Below are 25,956 nucleotides of genomic sequence, written 5' to 3' on the forward strand. Positions count from 1 at the left end.
CCCAAGGATCCTGCCTTCGTCTGTGCCCGCCGGTCATGAGAGCAGGGGGCAGTGTTTGTACCCGGCGCCTTATTCCCCCCTCGCGTCGGAGACGTCAAGGGGGCAGGGCCTTAGCGCTGCAGTCAGCTAGGGGTTCTTTCCAGGGAAGCATGGGAGAACCCGCCTGTCCTTTCTGGGCCCACCGGGGTAACTGGGAGGTCTGCCAGCTCCGTGTCCACCCTACAGAGGGGTCAGCTGAGCAGCTGCTGCCTTCAGCTCACTCGCGCTGTAGCTCGTAGCCCTGGCGGGCCAGCCCACGTGCAAGTGAAGGGGGTTGGTGTGGGGGTGGGACTCAAGCTAGGGGCAGCACCGGAGTTACAACGTGAGGTCCCTCTGCAGCGAAGACAAGCCCCGAGTTCGCGTTTTCGCTGCCTGCCTGCACCGCGTTCATGGTGGGACATTGGGGCAGAGGGCTCCGGTGCCTGCGAGAGCTAGAGCCTGGCCCCACGTGCTGCTGTCTGGAGAGCAAGTCCTTCCACTGCCATCGAGTCTTTACTCATCAGTCTGAGCTGCCACCAGAGAGCAGGAGGAAGCGGCAGCTGAGACAGGCTACACCAAAGTTGCACCCGTCTAACTGAAAGTGTTATTTCAAACCGGTTTAATTGAACCGGAGCAAAACCCAGCGTCAGCCTCCTTAATCCAAATTAAACTTCGTTTATATCCATGTAGGTTAGCTTTGACTCCTTCCTGAATTAAGTGAAATGGATAGAAACGGGGCTGCAATCGGCCTAAGAGCACACGCACTGGGTTTTGCTCCAGTTTAATGGAATTGGTTTGAAATCACAACCTGGGTGCAGTGCTGGCGTGTGTCTGCAGTGTCCTCGCCTGCTGCTGTGCGAATCCAAAGCGAGTCAGTGACCCCAGCCGCCTCCCTTCAAGCCAGGCAAGACCAAAGTTCCTACACCAGGGACTGGGGCTCCGGATACCTGGGTTCTTTTCCCACTTCAGAGGCCAAGGTGCCCAAGGCCCTATCTGGCAGCTCCTCTGTGCGCTAGGGGGAGAGGGAAACTGAGGGTATTTCATGAATGCCTTGAGATTATAACTGCAAAGGACGCCGTAGCTCTCCCAATACCATAAGCGGCTCCTTTGCCAAACCCAGCTCTACCAGTTTCCTTTGGAGGAGTGGAGCTCCGGCCCCTGCCAGTGCCAGAGCCTTTATAGGTCCCCGTTAACCAGAGAGCCAGGGTGGGTCATTCCACTGCCATGGGTAGAAATTGTTCCTTTGTTAGCTTAGCTCACCCCCACCACCGCCCACACAGGCACTAGGTGCTGGGGCGTAACCACATTTCTCAGCAGCTTCCTCCCAGCTGTGCTCCGCCTGCTGCTTTATAACAAACCTGGGCTCTTAGGCTGCCCCTTGTGGCAGTGAAGAGGTTGGTCTGCAAGGCCTCGGGGTGGATGGAGATGGGGCAGACCCTACCTTGATCCCTTTGCTACCGAGGCCCCGAAGAGGAACATCGTTCTTCTCCCCTCCCTCCCCAGCCACTGCGACCGGGCACATCAGTCTGGTTGCTGGACACACAGCGCATCAGCGGCTGCTTGGCCCACTTGTTCCAAGCAGGAATGCAGTCAGTGGAGCACTCGCCCCTGCTCTTTGTCAGGCCTGGGCGACTCTATTAACCCCCCCAGCGTGGGCCACGTGAGGCGAGAACCCCTGCCCCTCCAGCCCCACCCTCGCCCTCTGGAGCTAATCGCGTCTCCATTACCTCGTAGCAATGGCAGGCTGCTAATCTCAGGACCAGCCACCCAACGAGGACCCAAAGGCATTGAGCAAGCATGTGACATTAACACCTGTCTCCTCTAACCCCCCTGGAGCCAGCTGCTCATGAGGTCAATCCCGCAGTCTAAGGCCCGCTGCCCAGGGGTGGCACAGAGGACTGATACGAAGCTCCCCTGTTTTGTGGCGAGTTTGAATCCAGCTTGAGGCAGCAGTGGCAGCCAGGAGCTGTTGCTAGATGAGGTTGAGTCGCTTGATGAGGGAAAGCTGTGGCCTGCCTCCTTTACTTTCTCTAGGCCCCTTTCCCTGTTAGCCATCAGGAATATTCCAGGGGATGTGCTAAGTGGAACAGGGAGAGCTCAAGCCTCAAGGATGGGCAAAAGGCCAGAGCACGTCCAGGGCTAACGTGACTAGGTTTGTTCACAGTTCAGTTTTAAGCACAGTTCTCATTTAAAGGAGACCAGCTGCCAGGGAGCAGCCCTGGCTGTGCCAGCCTCTTTGGCTGGTGCTGAGGGCAGGTCCCTGCTCACCGATTTCCCTTTCCGACCAAAGGGATCATCACTGTGATTTGGTTCCAATGGGGACCCCCGTTTCAGTGTCAGTGAAACATGGCTTGCTGCTGTCCCTGTGTTAGCACATCTGTCTCTGGGCTAGGATGAACTGGAACCTTGTTCGGAGGCTGTTCTGAGCGACTGGTTTGTGGACATGGGGCTAGGAGTCAGGAGCCCTGGTTTCTGTTCCCAGCTCTGATGCTGACTTGCTTTCTCGGCGCTTTGGCCCACTCATTTCACTGTTTTGTGCCTCAGTTTCCCTATCTGTAAAATAGAGGCAGTGATGCTCATCCGCTTTGCTGGAGCCGTACAGAGGCGAGCATGCATGCCCCAGGAGATTAGGCGACGTATCCAACCCTTGGAGGACTCCGCTAGATCATTGGGGCCTTTGCCCATCCCAAGGAGAATCTCTGATGCTGATGAAGTGGCTTTCACACAGAAATGAAGGACGTGTTTGGTTTCCAATGCGGTTTAGCTATCAGGTGCGGAGAGGAGCCGGTGCCCGCATGGCTTGGCACGCTCTCTGCACCCCACCTTGTCTCTTTGTTAGTTTGCGAGGCATTTGGTGTGACTTTAATCCTACTAAACTACCGTCGTGTTGTGTTTTTTGTTGTAGTTGAAATCATGAGCTTTTTTTAAAAAAATGTTTAATTGTTATTTGAAACTCTCTTCTCATGCTTAATATTATTTCTCGGGGGAGGCAGGAGACGAGAATTTTAAGTGTTAGGATCTGAAGACTTTGCGAGATGTTCACTGTTTATGTCCGGGAGTATCACATTCTGAAGCAATAAAAGGGCTTGTTTGCTTAGAAACAGCTTCCTGTGTTTTCTCCCTCCCTCGCTCTCAGGCTGGGTCTCTACTGGGATGGGAGACCCATGTCAGACCCACGCAGAAGTCACACTTGTGAGTCAGTAGGTGGCGCTCTTCCCTTTGACGCTGTACTGACCCAATTCCCTTCCGTGGTGCTGTGTAGGAGGGGAGTGCCAGCATGCAGGTGGTGGGCAAAACCAAAGGCCTCACTATTTCTGCTCTTTAAAGCTCCCACAACACGATAGTTCTCACGTCCTGCTCAAATTCCATCTTGGTAACATTGATCCCGCCTCCCTTAGTTCCCCCGGCCGCCTCAAGCAGATACCCTATTCGCCTTCATTTCCTGCCCTAAACCGGCAAGCCGTGTTGCTGTGTGCTGTTAAACGGCTGCCGTGTTCCTTCCCAGAGACGGCTGCATTGCAGTTTTGGATCTACCAGTGCCAGATAGCGACTCAGCAAGTCGTCTTTTTATAAGCCCAATTTTGAACCCTGCCCTCTCTAACTTCCTCAAAATGAGATGTTAACACTGGCTGCTGCTACTATGTCCACCAGCTGGTCAGGTAATATGGGCCATAGGGTCAGGTTGTGCTTGGAGTTTTTAATGCCCCATATCCTGGGATCCAGGGATGCTCTAGAATGGCCATATTCCAACCACATGGTTTTAAATTCACACCTCTGCACACAGTCACGGACCGGGGGGATAGATAGGAAAAGGGGATGACAGGCAAGGCCTTGTCTACACTCACCATTTGCTCCAGTTTCAGCCATCGTGGCCAGGCCTGATGTAGACAGGTTGAGCCAGGATTTGCATTAGTTCTTCTTATCTGGTTTCACACAGAAGCCATCTGTACCAGGTCAAAGCAAATAGTTTCTTAGACCTGTGGTTTTCAAACTGCGGGTCGCGACCCAGTACTGAACGTAAAGCACTGAGTCGCAGCGGCTCTGGCCAGCACCGCCAACCGAGACATTAAAAGTCCCATCGGCCATGCTGCCTGGCTAAGGCAGGCTAGTCCCTACCTGTTGCAACACTGCACTGCACCCCGGAAGCGGCCAGCAGAGAGTCCAGCTCCTGGGGGGGGCCACAGGGCTCCACGCATTGCCCCCACCCGAGCACTAGCTCTGCACTCCCATTGGCCAGTTCCCAGGCAATGGGAGCTGGTGCCCGCAAGCAAAAGCCGTGCAGAGCCACTTGCACACCTCCACCTAGGAGCTGGACCTGCTGTTGGCCGTTTCCAGGGTGTACTGCGGTCCACAGTGCCAGGACAGACAGGAAGCCTGCCTTAGCACCTCCGCTGCACCGCTGACTGGAAGCCACCTGAGGTAAGCCCATGCCCCAACCTCCTACCCCAGCCCTGAGCCCCCCCCCACCTGGAGCCCCTTCCTGTACCCCAAACCTCTCATCCCCAGCCCAACCCCACAGCCTGCACCCCCAGCCCAGAGCCCTGACCCCATCCTGGACCCCAACCTCAGCCTGAGCCCCCCCAAACCTGGAGCCCCCTCCCACACCCCAACCCCCTGGCCCAGCCCAGAGCCCCTCCCACCTTGAACCCCTCATTCCTGGCCCCACCCCGCAGCCCTCACCCCCACACTCCAACCCTCTGTCCCAGCCCTGAGCCCCTCCCACACCTCAAATCCCTCAGCTCCATTAGGTCATGGGCATCAAAAATTTCCTTCATCTGGGTCGCCAGAAAAAAGGTTTGAAATCCACTGTCTTAGGGTATGTCTACATGGTGATTAAACAGCCGTGGCTGGCCCACGTCAGCTGACCCGAGCCAGCCGTGAGTGTTTAATTGCCATGTAGATGTACCTTAAGAGTGAAGGTTGACCTGGGGCATTTGCACTGATGGAGTTACACCCCTGGCTGGCCCACCCATGGTCAGAAATCCCCAGTGTAGACAAAGCCTAGGAAGGGGAAAGCTGCTCAAGGCTGGGGAATCTCTCCCAGGAGAGATGGAAGCCCCATGCTTTGGGGCATTGAAGACAAGATTTGACAAGGTGCTGGTAACTGAACTGTCAGAAGCCACCGGGCGCTGGGGCTGGAGGCTAGCTGACCGAATGGATCTTTCCCATCTCTGCTGGCTGATGTAAAGCCTGACTCTGCAGCGCTTAGTCACAAGAGATCCTTCTGCAAAGAGTCCCATGGATCACATGTGGATCGTACCTTTACCTCCACCTAACCACAGACAAAAGCGGTCTATTAATGGAAGGTTTATCAAGCATTTGGGACCCTATAGCACGGAAGGTGCTGTGGAAACATCAGACTTTCTTCTCCGTGATCTCCTCCCTGGTTAGCTCTGCCTGGGTTATTTACTCACTGTACTCAGAGCCAGCAGTAGCCGGGAGGCCCCGTCGCCATTAAATGCCCTAATCTCACACTCACGTAAACAGGGCTGACTTGAAGAGCCTCTTTGAGGTCAGAGCAATTTCCCCCAGACCAGGTATTGGCAGGGCCTTGGCTTGAGTCACCTTCCTGTGGAGTGCGGAGATGAGGTCCCTGGGGCTCCCCATCTATTTCTTGCCAGACTGTGGGCCATGTAAACAGGGGAACTTCAGCCCTTCCTAGCTTCAGTTTGCAGATGCTGAAGGAGCCCAGTGCGGAGGGTTCCACATCCCTTAGAGATCTAACGTCTACGGGCTGGGGAAGCCCCCCCAGAGAGGGACCTTCGCTTGCTTCTTGGAATAGGCCAAGGTGGCCTTGACTTGGCCCGAGTTGAACAGGGCCCACATCTCAGAACATGATGGAAAGCGCCCAACCCAAGCCAGTGAAGAAAGTCCTAGCGGGTCACTGGAGCACAGGGATCTATGGGGGGTGCTGGGTAGGGAGAGGCCAGTGAGAGGGTCAGCCCAAGGCTCACGTTACCCAGGGACGGTTGGGCGTGAACGTGTGCTACAGTGATAGGCCCCAGTGCTGGAGTCTCCCCAGGCTGCTCCCCCATAGCCAAAGTCTCCACAGCCTACTGGAGACAAGGACATCCTGACCCCCATCCCCGAGGAGCTGGAAACAGCCTCATTCATCCCCAGGCCAAGCACCTCAGGTTTACCCAGCCAGGCCACTCAGGGACAAGCCCCAACAGGAGCAGCCGCTCTTAACTGCTCTCCAGAGCGGTCAGGGCACAGACGGACCCAGCTTTGTGATGGCTCTGCCCACACCAGGCTCTGCCGCTCTTCCTTTAACCCAGATGGGGCTGCTCTGCTGAAAGGAGCCGCTCAAGCAAACGCTTCTGGGGCCAACATCATGCAAGCAAGGGGTTTCCACCCAGCCCATGTGGGTAGGCCACTGTCTCAGTTTCCCCCTCACTGCCTGGGCAGTTGAACCCTCTGACTAAACCAAACCAACCTCCACCCCTTCCCATTGGAGGGGAGTCCACATCTCCCCTCTCAACAGGGTCAAGCCAACACTCTGGGGGCAGGTCTCCCATCACCCTCTGTCAGCAGCTCCTGCCCTGGGCCCCCAAGAAAGAGAAGCAAATGCCTGGCTTCAAGCCACAGCTCCCCCTCAGGCCCCTGGCCCCACTTGTTCCCAGGGTTCACCCTCTCCAGTGTCCCCTCCACTAGTTCCAGATTAGAAACAAACTTGGGTCCAGGCTTTTCCTCTCCATTCTCCCATTCCTCATGCAGCTCCTCCACCAACCGGGAGGGAAACAGGAGACTGAGAACAGCTCCCAACAAGCCATGTCTCCTCTCCAGTCCATCTCTGAGCAGGGCAAAAGGAGCCCTTTTATAGATGACCCCTTTTCCCAGCATGCACTGCTGTCTAATACAACTCCCATCAGTCCTGGGAACTACCAGCCCCAGAATGCCTTGGTTCTGGGCTGATCTGGGAACAGGGCCTTAACCACCCAAGCCACCCTGTGCTATGGACCCAGGGGCGTTTTCTCAGGAGGTGAGGAGAGGTGTCCCACATTCCTGGCAAAATTCCAATGTGTAAAATTCCATGTTGCCTCCCTAAAATTCTCCCTTCAGTTCCAGTATTCTTCACCACTTCCTGTCCGAAACCACTGTGCTGCGGTGCTGCGTGGCTGGTAAAAAGCTGCCCCGTTCCTCCCCAGAGGTGGCTGCATTTCATAGGGCCCACTGTGGTCATCTAACCCGACCTTCTGTATAAAACAGGCCAGAGAACTTCCCCCAAATAATCCCTAGAGCAGATCGTTTAGCAAAACAGCCAGTGTTGTGGGGTACCAAGTCCAACAGCCATCTAAGTATATTATGGCAACACTATTACCTTTATCAACCAAACTTGGATCAAAAAGACATATCCAGTTAGTCTGAGGGGCTCTATTTACCATAACCCCCTCTGATTGGCATTAATGACATTACCCTCCTTTCATTCTTTGTTAATCGAGTCCTGTTTCAGCCGCTCCATTGTCTATTTCAGTGGTGAGTGAGGTGATCAGCGCTAAAAAGCTGCAAAAATCCCCCCCCCGATCTTTCAAGCCCACCTCTTCCCATTTTTGGGGTGATCTCTTGCTGTCTGCACCCCAGATTGGGAACTGACTTCTCCCCTCAAGAGGAAGAACCCTTCTTTATCATGGTTGCGTGAAGGCTGAGTACGGACAGAGACCGTCCACACACAGCACTCAGCACAATGCGCTCCAGGCATTTAGGGACCCTCCGACTCCTGGAAGGCAGGTCAGGGCACTTATCCCCATTGTACCATTGGGGAAACTGAGGCACAGACCGTGGCCAGAACTTGCCCAGCTCCACAGAGGGAGGCCACGTCAGAGCTGGGATTGGAATTCAGGACAGCCTGCTCCACATGCCTAGGCCTGGACTAGCCCTATGCCAGAGCCAGGACTTAATGCTAGATACAGTCTGAATCCCAAAATAAAACAATGGCTTAACCTTCTTCTGTTGCCCTTTGCAGGGAAGGGTGTCTGCAGAGATCCTCGGGTAGGGCACCAACTGTCCTTGCTAACCCTATCCCTGTCCTTGCTAACATTCCCCGTCTCGCATTCCCGCAGCTCATGAGTCCAAGCTGGGGTCCCCCCTCCACATTACTGCCCCCCACGGCCGCCTTCCTCAAGAGCAGAGACGGCCAATGGCTTCTTCAATAAATTAAGTTTTATTTGGATTAGTATAATTTGCAAATGGGTTCAATAAATTACAGAACAGTTTAAAAAAACAAAAACAAAAACAGTCGTACAGCATCCAACGAGAGGGGACCTCAGCACCTAAAGGGGCTGCGGAGCCAATCCTGATGGGGATGGCTCAGCCAGCAAGATACCCCATGCCTGATAAACAGCCCACTTGTAGGATCTCAAGCGTCCCCCTCCTCTGAATAAAGAGCATGCTCCTGGCCCCTGTGGCATTAGGGCTATGCCTTCTCCCCTGGCCCCTGCTGCATCCTGTTTGCCTGGCCTCACCGATGGAGCAGAACTTCCAAACCCAGCAGAGGACAATGGAAGAACCCATGAGAGGCACAAAAGCATGAGCGAGCAGTGTCTGCGTAGCTAGTGCTCAATGGAAGGGGGTCGGACGGTGACCCTTCATCACCCCGATTAGATGGCTCATTGAATTCATGAGTTTGACCCTACCAGCTGCGCTTTGGGATGTTATGCTTTCAACTCTGGTCATTAAGGACAGAAAGTGATTAGTTCCTCCCAGCAGAGGAGGTGCCCAAAGTCAGCAGAGACCTTTACTAAGATCTGCAGGGGACCTTAGTGACTTTGCTTCTTCCACATTAACGACCTTTTTACTTTCCCCATATGCAGGCATCTCCCCGGTGATGAGGTTCATTATGGGTAGGTTCTTCTGAGATACATTCTATGGGGATGGAATCCCATATCTCCTTCACCCCTAGTGCTAGCTGAACGCACAACAACATCACGTAACTGGAGAGTGGCTGAATACCTCTTCTTGTTCTGTTCTCCTGCACCCGAGGGAAGGACGTGACCTGCTGCCGAACCCACAAGTGGCACTACCGCCCCGGTGCTAGGAACGCCTGCGATGGGCATCGGTGTCAATGGCCACAGGCCGTGCGTGATGCTCAGGAGTTTGTCAGTCAATGGAAGGTAGATTTGTGAAGGTGTCCATGTGGACGGGCTCCGGCTGTAACCACAAATGGAACTGATCCGGCACCCACCATCTCTGTGAAGAACACACACACACAAACACACACACACACCCTAGCTCACGCAGCTATTCTAATCTCAGCAGGGCCACACCAGACCAATCCTCTGCTAACATCTGCCTGAAGCCAGAGGCTTTGTGACAAGACCTTGGCAGTCTCTAGCATCTCCTCTGACCCATTTCCTCCCTCCGCAGGTGTCTGCTCTGTGACAACAGGTGCCGACTACAGCATGGGCTGGGATGCCCAGCACGAGCACCCAACTCCTATAGTATTCCAGTGGGGGTTGGGCACCTCACTGCATGAGGCATCTTTGGAACTCCCAGCGGCAGTGGCTGGGCGTGCTGCGACTGTGAGTTCTGGGCTTGCAATAGACATTCAGGGATCGGTCCTTTTTGAGCTCTGGTTAGACCCCAACCCTGCCCCTCCCTCAGCAGCTCTTAGGCCTCACAAGCTCCTAGATGATCAATACTTGTTAATATTGCCCATGGTCTGCTTCCGGAACAGTCTGCAGGTGGCAAGACCATGTGGCTCCCTCTGCCCTCACCCTAACCCAAGGAAAGAGGGGCACGAGTAACGTCTCTCTCCACAGGCGTCTTTGAAAACCAGAGGCCCGAGCCCGGCAGCACAGAAGCCGTCTGGGCGTTAACGTCAGTGTCTGAGGTGTCTGCACTTTGCAGCCATTCCTCCTTAGATCGTCCCAGGTCAACAGGGCTGGGCCCGCTCAGAGATCTTCAAGAGACACCCCGGTGGTCAGGTGCGTGGGCTGGGGGAGTCCTTCTGGTGGAGACAGGCCCAAACCATGCCTCAGCCTGGTGGCTGGGTGAGATGCTGTGGTGTTGGGGGGGTCAGTCAACGCCCCGACACCGTGTCTGAGGCAAGGGGCTCCCCGTGACCCTGCATGCTAGTGAGCAGTGCTGGCGGCTGGAGCTGTCGTCGTCCAGGGAAGAGGCAAAACCATGCATGGACCATGGCCCTTATCTCTGCCAGAAAGTCACCAACCCTGGGGTCCTTGCCCACCTCGAGCGTGACATCATCCCACCTCCCTCAAATGCCCGCTGCGGCTCCATTTCCACACAGCATCGTCTCCACGTCCAGGAGCAGTGACAACAGGGGGACAGCGTCTGAGTGGCGGGCGCCGGGGTGCCTCTGTGCACAGTCGGTGAAATGCTTTGCGATCCAGTGGGATGAGGGGTCCTAAACAAACATATTGGCCTGGTTTCCTTTCTGCACCTGGGGAGCACGGTCCAGCTGTCTCTGCTGGTTCTCTGGGGTCCTTGCGGCAGCAGAGTCTGGGACAGTGGATCCAGGCACTACTAGCAACGGTCTGCAGAAGCCGTGGGCAGCCCCCCGCCATGCTTGTGTCGTCCTGCTCCTCGCTCACCCAATGAGGTACATGCCAACACAGGGCCGGCTGGCCTGCCCAGCCCCACCATAAAGTGCTTTCTTCCCTCCTTCCACCGCTGGGCAATGTCTCGATTGAAATTCAACATTGAGCAATAAAAGAAACGATGAGCGTTGGCCACAGCCGAAAGAAAGTGCCTCGTGGCCTCAAACCTGCCCTCTACTGGAGATGGAGAAGGAGTCGCAAGGATCCAGCTAATGAGTGTTTGCTTGGCTTGACGGAGAAACCAGTCCAGTGCCATGGGGCGCCGGCTGCCCGCTGCAGTATTTTCAATCACAGTGTTAAGTCCTAGGAGTCAGTGGGGAAGAGCATCGCCTTGGATAGTCTTTCAAAATGGCCGCCCCCTCCAGTCTGGGTCTAAGCGCGAGGGTGCTAGGGCCTTCCACTAGTGGGCCCCAAGGAGCCAGGCCTGGTGGTCCCCAAAAATGGTCGGATGGGTTCAGAAGGGGCTACATGTGGTGCCCATCCACATCTCCCCATGGTGAGGTGGAGTTGGTGCTGAACTTACACCAGTTTTCCAGCCGGAGTGGACAGAGGAGCCCTGCTACCTCTCAGGATGGGGGTCAAGGTGAATGGACGGCATGGGGGAGAGAAGCTGGCTATTTCTGACCAGGGACTGTCCGATCACAGCTTTCCACTGCACCCACCTGCATCCCTGGGACTACACAGAGCTGTTACACCCCTTCCTTGGTTCCTTAAGGGCTCATGGGAAGCTGAAGAAACGCTCTCTCTGCTTTGTCCCTGACTGCATCTTACCCAAGAGATGGCTAGCGTAGGCCTCCAGCCAAACAGGGCCACGAAACACCTTCCCACGCCTGCCCCACCTGTGGCTAACGGCTCAGTGGCACACTAGGGGAGGCTCCCCGCTTCTCAGCAGGATTAGCTGCCTTCCACGCCCCCACTTCCCTGGGCTGCTGGCTGTTGGGGTAACCCCCGTCCCTAGATATAGCTACCTACGTACAGACATTTAAATGGAGGCAAAGCCCGGCCTGTTCCGGAGACCACTGCACACCCAGGGGACCCTGGCATCCCAGGAGCTTAAAAAGGAGACCACTCTTCCACTGTGATCTAAGCACCCCAGGAGAACAGTGGTGGCAGCAGAAGGTGATGTTTCTTAAAGCCCAGTGCGCGTTGTGGGGGTGCGGGGGGGGGCAACTTCCTCAGGAACTGATCCACCAGACAGCTGTTCTACCGGAGGTGAGTGCCTGGCCAGCCGCACTGGTCCCCACTCCGAGGGAAGCTGCTTGGTACTTGCTAAGCCGACCCCATGGCTGGGCGAGGTCGACCTCCCTGGGGATGTGTGGGGTGAGGGGCAGTTCACTGTGGCGGGTGCATCATTTGTCCTCTTGGGTACTGCTAGAAGCAATGGTGGCTGCAGGTGTGGCTCAGCCGGGTGTCTGTTTCAGTACTTCCCTCTAGCCTGGGAGGATTGGGGCCTTCCTGGAGGCCGGGCCGAGGGGGGGTCTACCCGGCGCTGCGGACAGAGAGAGGAAACTTGGAGACTACTAGCTAGGGAAAGGGGCTGAGGGGGGGAGATATTTGATGTTGCACACGATGGCACACGAAGGAGTTGGCAATGTTTGTTTGGCGCGGTCCGTTCCCGGTCATTAGAACAGGTTTGTCTTGAGGGCGTTGGGCTTCCTGTGGAAGGAGGAGAGGACGCCGGAGAAAGGTCCTGGCATGGCCTCAGCCGGCTGCCACGCCTTCAGGAGCTCCGCCGTGTTGGTGGCACCGTTGCTGGTGCTGACCCCTGGCCAGATGGGAGCCTTTAAGGACTGGGCGGCGTGGCTGGGTCCGAGGCCCTGCCCCGTGCCGGGGCTGGGGCTCAGGCTGCTCCCGGGGCTGTTGAGGCTGCCCGTGGTGGGCAGCGAAGCGGTGCTGTCCGGGGTGGGGCTGCAGTTGGACTCCTTGGACTCATCGTCTTCCGAAGAGGAGCGCGGGTCAGATTTCTTGTTGGCCGAGGAGCCACCATTCACTCCCTTGGCATTTGCCGCCCGTTCTTGCTTGCGGAACTTGGCGCGTCGGTTCTGGAACCAAACCTGGATGGGGTGAGGGGTGGGATGGTGACCGGAAGTGGGAGGGTGGGGAGAGAAAAACCAAGTCAAGCAAGGAAAGAGGGATCCACCCACAACCTAGTCAGCTGTCTCTTGAAAGATGGAATCACAGTAAGGCTTAATAATGATTTCACTTGCATCTCTATGGCACCTTCCATCTGAGGATCTCCATCCAACCACCTATACATATCCCCTCTTCTTGGTCAGATTTCCCAAACTCAGCAGGGCCCAGATCCTCAAAGGTATTTGAGCACCTAACTCCCATTAACATCACTTGGAGTTGGTGCCCAAATACTGCAGTATATTGAAAACTGTATTAAAATTGTAAGCTGGTATTTTAAACGCTCAGGGAGTTTTCCTGATCCTTCTTGCAGGTTAGGGGGCTCTGCAGGGAAGCGTTCAAGCAGGCCTAGCTAGCAGCAATCCATCTAGAATAAGGTGGGGTGAGTTGCACCTCTGCCTCAGTGAGCAGCCTGCTTTCTCTCTCTCCTTCTCTTTGGTTCTTGTGTGTTATCCTTCTGAATTCTAATTCATAAAGCAGTGTTATGTTGCAACCTTCCAGCCAAGGATTTAGGTTTTTCTCTATCTGCTCTGTGAGTGTGCCGTGAACATAACCAATGCCTTTCAGGATTTGGGGGTTAGGTTAACAGAGGTGCTCAGTACATCTCAGGAAGGGACCGGCCACTTTTGGTCTCTAAAGCACCATGTGACACAATAGTGATAGATGGTCATCAGTGGTGCTGATGGGCATTTCATTCAATGCTGTCTTCTCTGGGGTGGGCTATGCATCAGGGGATGAGTTTAAAGGAAGGGTTTGAGTGGAGATTGGGTGGTTGTTGGCTACACCAGGTGATTGTAGTCGCTGTAAAATTCGAGTCCTTTTTCTTTAGTGTTGGAAATTTACCAGCCGTTCATTTCACGGACAGGCTGTTGGTTCTTTTATTATCATTATTGGCAATGTTGCCAACTCTCAGGAAGTTCAAAGAATCACAGAAATGTCAGGCAGAAAGGGACCTGGCGAGGTCATCAAGTCCAGCCCCCTGTGCCAAGTAAATCTACACCACTGGTTCTCAACCTGCAGCCCGCTTGCATCCCAATCAGCACACAGCCGTGGCCATGTGACATCCTCAGGGCCATACAAGTAGTATATATATTGTGTGAATGAGGCCCACATAACTCAGAGCGAGCTGCATATGTGGCCCACAATGGCAAGCAGATTGAGAACCACTATCCCTGTCAGCTGTTTGTCCAACCTGTTCTTACAAACCTCCAATGATGCGGATTCCATAACCTCCCTTGGAAGCCTGTTCCAGAGATAACAACCCTTAGAGTCAGACAGGTTCTCCTATTAGCTAACCTAAATCTCCCTGGCTGCAGGTTAAACTGGTTGCATCTGATTGTACCGTCAGTGGGCATAAAGAACAACTGACCACTGTCTTTTTTATAACAGCTGGTAACGTATTTTCTCCTGGGAGGGGAAATGACTTGTCCTAGTCTCACAATAGTTGATGTTTTTTTCTTAAAGCTCCAGTTCCTGGAGTCAAGAGATAGTGTGAGAATCTAAATTTTCTTTTTAGTAAATCAATTAATTAATTATTTAATTAATTAAAGGCTCGGAAAGCTCCAAGGCAAATAAGATCCCAATTTAAAAAAAAAAATCTAATGATTTGGGGGCCTGAGGTCTGATTTGTGAACATTTGTATTGCAATAGTGCCAGGAGACACCCCCCGCCCCCCAGCATAAGCCAGGTGCTGGGTGCACCGATAACAAACGGACGGTCTCTGGCCCGAAAAACGTATGCTTTGTGCACTCTTGTGGCACAGGGGGCTGGTGAGTTTTTGCTGTGCCCACCCACGCACTGACTGATTGTACTGGAACTCAGTTATTGGCCCTTTCAGCATGAGCACCAGATTCTCCATGGAGTTTCCTGGATTTTCACCGGCGTCGCTGAGAGCAGAACTGGGCTCCGAGAAATGATTGTTATGGTTACATCAACAAAAAGGCCTTTCCTTCCCCTGCCTTTATTCTTATGTATTAGTATGTTCCAGTAGCACTTGGAGGGCTCAGCCGAGGTCAGGCTCCCTCGTGTACAGCCCCATGCCGAGTCCGTGTTCTGAAACACCCAGTTCCACTCGCTCTCACCCTGTGTAAATCAGGAGTAACCCTGAGTGTGAGAGGAGAATCAAGCCCTTTGTCTCCTGTCTCTCTCCCTGCCTGTCTCTCTTCCCAAGGCCCATTTGGATGCCTACCACTGAAAAACAAAATCTCAATTTACTAGCATCTGCTCCTATTTCTTATATTTCGCCGTGGCTGTTTTCCATGGCGGGGTATAGCTGACTCTGTGTGGCTGTGGCTCCCTCTCGCGGTCGACCCAGGGGCAGATAAGAGGTCGACCCAGGGGCTGCTACTCACACCCAGGGGCCCCTCCAGATCAAGTGCAAAGGCTGGTGCTAAAGGCCCTGGGTCTGAGCGCTGCAGCACCTGGCTGTAGTTTGTGACACAGGGATGTCGGCACAGAGACAGGAGCTTTGCTTCCTCGGCCGTTTGTCTGCTCCTGCTGCTTGTGCTACAGCCACCGGGCTCAGTAACGGTGCAGCCATCTCACAGCGGAGTTACGAGCTCGCACACACCCTGCGATGGCTTCGGGTAGGGACTGGAGAGGGCTGCGGCTGAGCCAGCCCCCAGCTCTGGAGCCAGACTTGTTTGGGCCGAGTGACAAGAGCCTGTTTTCTAAGAGGAGCTGGTGCTTGGCGCAGAGGTTCCCCGCCGCACAAGGTGAAGCGGAGCCGCTAGTGAGCAGCCCAGTCAGAGCTCACGGGGCCCACAACCGGTGTGGCCTTTTCTCGGCAGCTAACCCCAGGGGAAATGGGCCGGGCGGGGCTGAATGGCGCTAAGGCGGCATTGCTCCTCCAGGCGGATCAGCCGCGTGGCATCTGCGGGGTCTGCTGGCCCTAGGATGAGAGACGAGGGCAGGCCATGATCGGCCAGGCCAGGCCAGGCCTGCTGCTGAGACCCACTGTGATGCCATTGTGCCAGGACCGCCACTGATGCTGGGTGTTTTACGAGAGGGAATTTGCAAGGGGGAGGGTTTAACCCCCCGCCCCCACATACACACACCCGCCCTTCTGGTCCTAATTTGCATCACTCAGCGGAGAGAGCCGGGACAAGGACTGGATGGGCACAGGGACCTGCTGGGACAGTGTAACCAGCTCCTGATGCCTAATTAAAGGTAACGCTAAATGAGGAGCCTTCTGAAGGGGGGCCCAGCGGCTTAGGGAATAAGCATGAGAGTCAGGAGTCATGGGGTCTTTTCCCAGCTGACCCTGGCTATGTCCCTTGCCCTGCTACTGCCTCAGTTTCCCCATCTGTCCAACCTGGATAATGGGCCTTGTCACCTGGGTAAAGGGCTTTGAGCTCAGTGGACGAGGAGTGCTAACCCTAGTCTGGGTGTCTGCTGGCTAGTACTTCGAGGGCATGTAGCGGGGGGGGCCCCTTTGGCACAGAGCCAGGGGCTGCTGCCCAGACAGCGGGCCCCTGCATTGTTGGGCCGCTCTTTTCCCCAGTGCTTCGTTCCCAGAAAACATAAAAGGCAGCTCCCTTGCCCCAGGAGCAACCACTGTTGGAGACAAGCTCCAGATTATCCTGCCTGCCTGTCAGAAGCACTGAGTGAGGCAGACCCTGTCCCCACGGTCCCTGCCTTCCAGCCGGTGACAAGGGGTTATTTAAAGCCCCGCTCACCTGCGAGGGAGGAGGCCACCTGCTGAACGGGCATCTGAACGGGGCGGGGACCTGCTGTTATATCGAAACGCAGAGACTTCGTCTGCGCCAGGCTCTGCCGAAGGGTCTGCCACCCTGGAATGGCTCAGTACGGGATAATTCTTAAGTGGGCTGAGGTCACATTGGATTGATACCCCGAGTGTTCACGGGGCAGGAGCTAAGCCGTGACTTTGGGCCTGATTCAGGAAAGGCTACGCCTTCAGAAATTCATAGTGTCTAAGGCCAGATGGGACCCCCGTGATCCTGTTGTCTGCTCCCTCATAGATCCCAGGCCAGAGAACCAACCCAGGGATTCTGGCACCAGGCCCACAACTTCTGATGGAGCCAGAGCGTTGCTTTTAGACAAACAGCCAGTCTTGATTTAAAGACGTCAGGGGATGGCGAATCCATCACATCACTAGGCAAAAAGAAAAGGAGTACTTGTGGCACCTTAGAGACTAACAAATTTATTTGAGCATAAGCTCACTAAAGCTTATGCTGTAATAAATTTGTTAGTCTCTAAGGTGCCACAAGTACTCCTTTTCTTTTTGCAAATACAGACTAACACGGCTGCTACTCTGCAACCTGTCATCACTAGGCAAGTTGTTCTAATGGTTAATTACCCTCCCAGTGGAAAAACGGTGCACCTATTGCATGTTGTTCAGGAAAGCACTTGCTTAAGGTTAAACGTGCTCTCTTGAACAGGGATATGCTCCTGAACTGGGGCCTTGGACTGCAGGCTACTAACTAGGGATGATTCTCTTCTGGAATCTTTGGGGCAGGACCAGATCTTCACATGTGCTTATGCAGCGCCCGACCCAATCGGGCCCAGATCTGGCCGGCTATCTGGCAGAGCTAAACCCAGGTGTCCTGACCACCAGTCCCTGTGTTGCATAATGCTCCATCTAGGGACACATACAGTCTCAATCTGAGCAGCTGCTTAGTATTTATTCTCATATCTTTGTATTCGGCCTCATTATTTTGACGGGGTTACTGGCCTCCTGAATGGGGGCAAGCAATACATGGACTAGATCTTGATTTTAGCAAGGCTTTTGACACCGTCCCACGTGGCAGTCTGGTGAGCAAAGTAGGGAAACGTGGTTTAGATGGAATTATTTGGGGGTGCACACATGGTTAAAAACCATATCCAAGGTGTAGTTATCAATGGTTTCCTGTCAAATTGGGAGGACGTATCTACTAGGGGTCTGTCCTGGGTCAGGTGCTATTCAATATTTTCATTAATGACTTGGATAATGGAGTGGAGAGGATGCTTATAAAATCTGTGGATGACACCAAGCTGGGAGGGGTTGTAAGCACTTTGGAGGACAGGGTTAGAATTCAAACTGACCTCAACACATTGGTCTGCCATCAACCAGATGAAATTCAGTAAAGTCAAGTGCAAAGTACTACACTTAGGAAGGAAAAAATCAAATGCACGACTGCAAAATGGGAAATGACTCGCTAGACAGTAGTAGTGCAGAAAAAGAGCAGAGGATTTTTGGAGATCACAAACTGAACTTGAGCCAACGATACGATGCAGGTGCAAAAAGGCAGATATCATTTTGGGGTGTGTTAACAGGAGTGTCGTAGGTAAAACACATGTCCACTGAAGGTCAGACAAGAAATAATGGACTTTAATCTTCAGACAGGGAGATTTAGGTCAGATATTAGGAATAACTTTGTAACTCTTAAGAGGAGTGAAGCTCTGCAATAGGCTTCCAGGGGAGGTTGTGGAATCCCCGGCATTGGAGGTTAGTAAGACCAGGCTGGACAAACCCCTGTCAGGATGGGTCTAGGTTTACTTGGCCCTGGCTCAGCACAAGGGATTAGATTAGGTGACTTCTCGCGATCGCTTCCAGCCTGACATTTCTGTGGTTCTCTGACTACAACCCCACCCTGGGAGGTAGGGAAATATTATCATTTTACAGATGGGGAACTGGGGCACAGAGACCCCCAGCTGAGGAAAGCAATGCAGCAGGTGCTTAACTTTAAGTAGATTTTAAGTCCCAACGAAGTGAATAGGACAGAGGTACCAGCTTAAAATTAAGAAGCTGCTTATGAGCTTTGTTGAATAGGGGCCCAAAACAAAGGAAGGGTGAAACAATGGTTAGCACATGCAACTGTTGCTAGGCCTCCTCGATTCTATTCCTGGCATTGCCACTAACTCGCTGTGTGAGCTGGACAAGTCACAGTCTTGCTCCTTGCCTCAGTTTCCCCATTTGCACAATGGGGTGATGACATTGTCCTACCTCCCAGGGCTGGTGTGAAGCTTGATTCCCTAATGTTTATAAGGCACTTTGAGATCCTTGCATGGAAGGTGCTAGATAAAAGGGTTATTGCATTTCAGGGAAGAGCTGTGTAATGAATATCAAGCCACATCGTGTCTAACTGGGCTGGGCTGGGCTTACCTGAACCCTGGCTTCAGTGAGGTCGATCTTCAGCGCCAGCTCCTCCCGGGTATAGATGTCTGGATAGTGGGTCTCAGCAAAGACCCTCTCCAGCTCCTTCAGCTGGGAGCTGGTGAACGTGGTCCTGATCCTTCTCTGCTTTCTCTTCTCATTGATGCCTGAGGGGTCCGAGAAGAACTTGTAGGGAACTGAAGGGGAGAGAGGGGAAGAAATGGGGGGAGAGCTTTACTTATCAGGAAAACATTAGCGGGTCTGAGAGCAAAAAGTGCAGTTAAAGGGGGAATATATCTATAGATATCTCTAGGTTATAGCTATGGGACAGGAATAGCAAGTCACAATGGTATTTACAAAGGACTGTATCCAACTCCCACTGGCTTGGGTTCCTAACTCACTTAGGATATTATGACATACCCAGCCTTACTAATTGTTAAAGTATCAATAGTGCATTAGCTAACAATTATTACATTGTTGACTATTGTTTAATTATTATGCATTTGACTATTAATCACATTTATATTATCTATGATTCTGTGCTTTCTATTTTAATAATATTGCAGTTAGGGTTTTATATTTAAGTATTACTATTGCATTAACAATTATTATACTGTGGACTGTTATTTGATTATTGTGCAGATAAGTACTATTTCGATTTGATCATTGATTGCATTGCTAATTATTGGTTTATAAATATTAAATATGTTATTAATTGTTACTTCGCCATTATTTTTATGGTGGATCCATTTGTAATTTGTTAATTACTTTAAGAACTAAATATTCCATTATTATTATTGTTTGTATTGCTGTTTAGGAGCGTGGGGAACATTTATTTGGTTTATTATTAATTCATTAATAGTTTATTGTATTTTTGCCTTTCCAAAGATTTCCCTATCGCTACAGCATCTGATGCTGCATAACTATCCCAGAGTCTTTCTCTTTATGGAAAATATACTCCAGTAATATTTTGGATCATGACTGCCGCATTTTCATAAGGGAAGACAAATGTCTTTGCTTTGTCACCCTTGGGAAAGACTCAGAAAGAGCCGTCGGAGTTCAATTCGACAGCGCCTCTCGGAAATACTCCGAAAGCCCCGCACCAGACTGAGACAGGGGCGAATGGTTTAAATGTCAAAATATTCTGGTGAAGTGTCAGCCTTGCTAAAGCGATAACCGTGACCACTGCGACACTGTGTCTACCTTGTGGGAAACCGGGGAGCGTGCCCCGGGACCGGCACTGCGAAGTCATTTCTAGTCACAGGGCAAAAGACGGAGCACAGAGAAATACAATGAAATAGGGGAAAAAAGGAAGGAAACTAATTACAATCACCAGCAACTTGGCCCAGAGAGAGAGAAAATGTTTAATACAAGTTCGCTTACTAAGCAATTAGGTTGTTAAATAAAGAGATGATTAGATAGATAGATAGATAGATAGATAGATAGATAGATAGATAGATAGATAGATAGATAGATAGATAGATAGATAGATGAGGTGTATGGGATGGATAGATTAGATTAGATTCGATTGTATGGGGAGAAAGATTTACCTATATTTATAAGGATAAATGTCTTTGTTTCTACTGATAAAACATAAACGTAGTTATATCTAAATCTATGTCACTGTATAGCTGGATATTTACATTTTACTCTTGCTATCGATGTAGATACATACATATAATGTACGTGTCTCCCTATATCTCTAAATCTGTATAGCCAGATAGCTTCGAACCCTGGGCAGATTTTGTGACCATGTGTATTAGGAATTGTACCTAAAACGAGGGTCGGATCTATTTCTATAGGAGGGGGCCGAGGGGTGGGTTTGTACCTCGGACGGACGTAGCGTGTGAAAATCGGGTGGCGAGAGACCCTGCCGCTGTAAGGAGATTTCGATACTTTTGTGAATTACTAACACGGTCCGATCCGTGACAAACTGTCAGGAAACTGACTAGAAACAGTTGTAAGGCGATGGCTGGCACAGCATTGGCTTTGCAGTGAGCGGCGGTTTGTTACAGCTGGTCGCAGGCGGGTGCGATCCATGGCTTCCCCAAACCAAACCCAACCCCTCAAGTCTCAAAATTAATAATTTCATAAAAAAATTTCTAGAAGCCATTTCTGCAAATATTAAATTAGATTTCTTGATCTAATCCTCCAGTTGCTGTAACCTGATCACCCATTAATTTGTTTGGCTGTGAACACAGGGATACGGCTCCTTAACTCGATTAGTCGCCAAATCTTATATCTTTATAACTGCATTTTGCAAAATTGGTTTATACCTTTTTTGTTTAAAAAAAAAACAAACAAAAAAACGGGGGGGGGGGGGGAAGAGCCAACCCGATATAAAGAGATCGCGTGGCAGATTGCTGCTCAAAAAGCCCTCAGACCCTTGCCACACTTCTATCGGCTCAAATTTGCCTCGCATCTCAAGATCCTCCGGGTCCCCTGTAGACCCTTCTCTGGCTTGCTAGCACCTGGACAGCTCGAGAACTTCTATTGCACCGTGTCCAACTCCAGTCACACCCTGTCCCTCTCTGGCTTCAGTGTCACTGGGCTCGGGTCTTTACCTGTGGAGTAAGGCGAAGGCGGGTGATCCCTCAGGGCCCCCAGGGTGCAGTTGGCCGTGCTGAGCGGCGGGCACCCAGGGTTGGTCCCAAAGCCGGTCCGGATGGGGCTGTACTGGAAAGCGTTCGCCTGGCTGCAGGAGCTGAAGTCGGCGTAGGCGGAGGCTTCCATCGCGGCCATGCAGGAGTCGTAGGAGTTGAGGTAGGAGTAATCCATTTTGTACATAGAGGAGGGCACAGGTGGATGGCCGGGGAGCTCGGAGGAGGGAGAGAAGCGAGGGAGGGGCTGGTCTCGGGAGTCCGAGCCGGGGCTCCTGCCTCAGCGCCCCGGGCTCCGGCTGCCACTCGAGCCGCTGCGCCCCTCTTCCCAGCGCTTGGTCCTCCTGGCTCGGAAAGTTTCCCCTCGGCCTTTCCTGGATGCCTGAGGACGGTGCCTCTCCACGCACCCCTGGCTGCCTGCCCCCCTTGGCTCGGAGCTCGCTCCTCCCGACTCGCCGCCCTGTGATATACTTGGCTGGGCCGGGGAGACAATGGGCAAGGCGTCGGTTGCTTTTGCATGACAATATCTCCGGAGTCTATCGGGGGCAGTAGGAACGGGGGGGAAGCGCCTCCCACCCCGGTGCATCATTGATTCAGCCCTTAACCCTTTGTGGCGTGGGGGGGAGGGCGGAGAGGGGGGAGGTGTCCTGCTGCTGGAGCCTAGAAACCCCAGCTGGAGTTGGGACGTCTCTGGCCCAAGCAGCAGATCGGACTTTTACAAAAACCCTTCCCCACCCCACATCCCCCACCCCACTCCGCCCTGGCTGCGGGGATGGACCCGGCCAAAGGACCTCGCTAAGCGATCCAGGCCAGCGGTGTGGGGCTCGGGCCTCATGAGTCCGGCTTTTCAGAGCCACAGAACCGCTCGGATCGGGCTTTCCATGGCTGGCCCAGGGCACAGGTCTTGGGGAACAGGCGGAAGGATCGGGGACAGCCCCGACTTGCCCAGATCCCTCTGAAAGCTGAGCCAAGGGCTCACACGGGGGCTTTCAAATGCCACAGAGGGGTCACCCCCCCACACATACACACCCATCGGGTTTAACACAATCTACAGCCCGTTATTTCCTGCCCGAGCCCCAGAGGTAGCACCCCCGGGGCTCCCCTTGCGGGCACCAAAGGCCAGTCCTGGGGGGTCTCTCTCCCCGCTTGGACCCAACCGCTGCCCAGGGCTGCGCCCCGGAGCGGAGCCCCGAACCGGATCCAAACCATGAAAACCCAGGAGAGACGTGGCGGGGTTGAAGAGTGTGAGGGAGAGAGAGAGTGAGGCCCCCCCGGTTCGCCTCCCCCCTCCAGTCGCACCCAGGCCTGGGACAAACCTGTCCCCCCCCCACCCTCACCCACTCCACGCAGAGCGCTCAGGGCCCGATCTTCCCAGGGCAATGGGAGGTTTCGGACGGGAGGACCTCGGGCATTCAGGATCGGGGCCTTCTGCTGGAGGCCCCCCTCCCCCTGCCACCTCGAAGTTAACCCGCTCTCCTCTGCTCCAGCCGGGTGGGGAGCCCCGGAGCCCCCTCCCGCCCCTCTGCTGGGCGAAGCCACCCGCGGGGCCCCTCTCACCCCAGGCACTGTTAGAAGCAAAGTGCACCTGTCCCAGATGCGATCCCTGGGGCTGGGGGCTCCTGCCGGGCGAGGTGGGGAAAGATGCTGGCTAGCGCTTCAGTCCTTCCTTTCCTTTCCTTTCCTTTCCTTTCCTTCTTTTCTTTTTCTTTCCTTCCTTCCTCTCTAGCGCTTCTTTTCTTTTCTTTTCTTTTCTTTTCTTTTCTTTTCTTTTCTTTTCTTCCTTCCGAGTGCTTCCTTCCTTCCTTCCTTTTTTCTTTTCTTTTTTTTCTTTTCTTTTCTTTTCCTTCTTTTCTACCACTTTTCTTTCTTTCTTTCTTTCTTTCTTTCTTTCTTTCTTTCTTTCTTTTTCTCAGGCGTCTCTTCCCACCTGGCCCCTCGGCTCCCTCCCCCCAATCCGAGATGTCTAGAAAAGGAGAGCCCCCATCCCCCACCCCATGTTTGGTTTATTTCCCTTCTCTGGCTTCCCAGCGCTTGGTTTCGTTTGTGCTATTCCCGATATTCAGATTCTTTCCCCCCAATCCCGCCCCCTCAAGACTCCTGACTATTGCGGGGGGGGGGATCGGAGGCCCTTATGCTTGTGTTTTATTCCCTGGATCGAACCGAGCGGGTTTGACTCGGGAGACACCGGAGCTGTTCCCGCCGGGCGGAAATCGGGGGCTAAACGGGGCAGGGAAATGGTGATGAAAACAAAATCTGGCCACCCCAGGAGCCGAGGGAGCGGGTTTGGGGGCGTACCCGTCCTAGACAAGTTCCCCCAACGAACCCCTGCCCCGGGGGCGGCAAATCTACCAACCGGCCCGGCAGGGAGCGTCCCCCACTCGCCACCCGCGCTGGGAGAGCCCCTCGTGCTTTCCTTTGGGGGAGTGAAAGCGACAAGCGGGGCTGTCGGGGGGCCCCCGAGGGGCTGTTGTACAAACTCGGGCGGGAGGGCTGGGCAGGGGGGACCCCTCCTGGCCGGGGGTTAGAGTTGGGGCACTGGACCAGCGGAGTGGACCCACGGGGGGGAGCGGACTCAGGGGGGTTCGGATCTAGCTGCAGACACACGGGCCTGGAGCGGGGGCGCAGTTCGGATCCCGGCGGCAGGAAAGGGCCTTTGGAACTTGGGTGGGGGCCCTGGGGTGCGCTGGGAACTGGAGTAGAGGCTGTTTACACGGAGCATTGGGGGAGGGAATAGATCCGTGGGGGAGGGGTCCGGCTGGCTAATATCGAGGTGCGGGGGGGTATATTTGGTTATTCCGGGGTAGCGCGGGGGGGGGGTATTTTGCCCCTGCGGCCCATGAGCCGGTTCCTGTGGCCATTAATCCCTTTCAGAGACAAATCTCTCCAGTCACTCAGTCTTCCCGCTAAGCAGCCCTGCCCTGCCCTTCCAAACTGCCCTGCCCCAGTGCGATCAGTCCCCTCGCCCCCATCAGTGGGGCTGTTTGGTTACCGTGAGCGGCTTCCCGGCCTCCATTTACACCCCCCCATCGAAGGGAGAGGAGACCACGTGCGGGTGGGGGGCGGGAGCGAGGCCCACCTCCCGGGGGAGGGGGGGCGACTCCAGGCCTGGGCCCGGAGAGGGTGTGGGGGGTGAAGGCCCGGGGAGCTGAAGGAAGAGCCCCCACCCCACCCCCAGTGCAGAGGGCGGAGGCGGCGCCCTGCCCTCTTGTCAGTTTCAGCAGCCCCCGTCTCCCCGCGGGTCCCATGTCACGCGTGGCGGTGGCGCCGGGCGGGGCGAGGGGCGATCGGGGGCCTGGCGCAGCAGAAGGCCGTGGACCCCCGCCCCGCAGCCCATCGCCCACGCTGCGGGGCCCCGTGCGCCCTGCGGGAGGCCGGGTCGGTCTGGCTCCGGCGCCGGGAACGAGCCGAGCTGGAGCGAGAGGAGACGGGGGGAGGAGACGGCACCTGACCTGGGACCCAGGCGGAGCCGGCTGGCGGCGCTGCTGCAGGAGAGGACTTTACAGATACTGCAATGCCCCCCCCCCGCACCCAGCCCGGCCATTGGGCACCCACTGCACCCAGCCTGGCTACCCCGCGCCCCCTGCACCCAGCCCGGCCATTGGGCACTCACTGCACCCAGCCTGGCCACCCTGCGCCCCCTGCACCCAGCACGGCCATTGGGCACCCACTGCACCCAGCCTGGCCACCCTGCACCCCCTGCACCCAGCCCGGCCATTGGGCACCCACTGCACCCAGCCTGGCCACCCTGCACCCCCTGCACCCAGCCCTGCCACTGGGCACCCACTGCACCCAGCCCGGCCATTGGGCACCCACTGCACCCAGCCTGGCCACGCCACGCCCCCTGTACCCAGCCCAGCCATTGGGCACCCACTGCACCCAGCCTGGTCACCCCACGCCCCCTGCACCCAGCCCAGCCATTGGGCACCCACTGCACCCAGCCTCGCCACCCCGGACCCACTGCACCCAGCCCGGCCATTGGGCACCCACTGCACCCAGCCTGGCCACCCCGTGCCCCCTGCAACCAGCCTGGCCATTGGGCACCCACTACACAGCCTGACCACCCAACGCCGCATGCAACCAATCTGGCCACCCCGTGCCCCCTGCACCCAGCCCTGCCACTGGGCACCCACTGCACACAGCCTGGCCACCCCGCGCCCCCTGCACCCAGCCCGGCCATTGGGCACCCACTGCACCCAGCCTCGCCACCCCGCACCCCCTGCAACCAGCCCGGCCATTGGGCACCCACTACACAGCCTGACCACCCAACGCCGCATGCAACCAATCTGGCCATCCCGCGCCCCCTGCACCCAGCCTGGCCACCCCGCGCCCCCTGCACCCAGCCCGGCCATTGGGCACCCACTGCACCCAGCCCGGTCATTGGGCACCCACTACACAGCCTGACCACCCCACGCTGCATGCAACCAATCTGGCCACCCCGCGCTGCCTGCACCCAGCCCTGCCACTGGGCACCTACTGCACCCAGCCTGGCCACCCCGCGCCCCCTGCTCACAGCCCAGCCATTGGGCACCCACTGCACCCAGCCTGGCCTCCCCGCGCC

At 54.8% G+C, this 25,956-nt stretch overlaps 1 protein-coding gene and 1 long non-coding RNA gene across 2 annotated transcripts; both read right to left on the reverse strand.

The window, feature by feature from the left end:
- Positions 1–2,948: 2,948 nt before the first annotated feature.
- On the reverse strand, positions 2,949–6,797 carry LOC119857857. The gene is made up of 3 exons (XR_005293723.2): positions 6,692–6,797; positions 3,864–3,962; positions 2,949–3,166 (listed from the first exon to the last, which is right to left on the reverse strand). It is a non-coding gene; the product is annotated as an uncharacterized LOC119857857 (long non-coding RNA).
- Positions 6,798–8,160: 1,363 nt separating this feature from the next.
- On the reverse strand, positions 8,161–21,877 carry PHOX2A (paired like homeobox 2A). The gene is made up of 3 exons (XM_038375726.2): positions 21,363–21,877; positions 18,808–18,995; positions 8,161–12,628 (listed from the first exon to the last, which is right to left on the reverse strand). The coding sequence occupies exons 1-3, from the start codon at positions 21,583–21,585 to the stop codon at positions 12,197–12,199; spliced, it is 843 nt and encodes a 280-aa protein (XP_038231654.1). The 5' UTR covers positions 21,586–21,877; the 3' UTR covers positions 8,161–12,196.
- Between the last annotated feature and the right edge of the window lie 4,079 nt (positions 21,878–25,956).

Source organism: Dermochelys coriacea, chromosome 1 (assembly GCF_009764565.3).
Source record: "Dermochelys coriacea isolate rDerCor1 chromosome 1, rDerCor1.pri.v4, whole genome shotgun sequence".
Lineage (NCBI taxonomy): Eukaryota > Metazoa > Chordata > Testudines > Dermochelyidae > Dermochelys > Dermochelys coriacea.

Excerpts from the sequence above, each read along its gene's own strand:
- PHOX2A (XM_038375726.2), bottom strand. The coding sequence starts at position 21,585 with ATGTACAAAATGGATTACTCCTACCTCAACTCCTACGACTCCTGCATG. Across the intron at positions 18,996-21,362 it reads GCCTTCGCCTTACTCCACAG|TTCCCTACAAGTTCTTCTCG; the intron begins GTAAAGACCCGA and ends TCTCCCCTTCAG. Across the intron at positions 12,629-18,807 it reads TCACTGAAGCCAGGGTTCAG|GTTTGGTTCCAGAACCGACG; the intron begins GTAAGCCCAGCC and ends CACCCCATCCAG.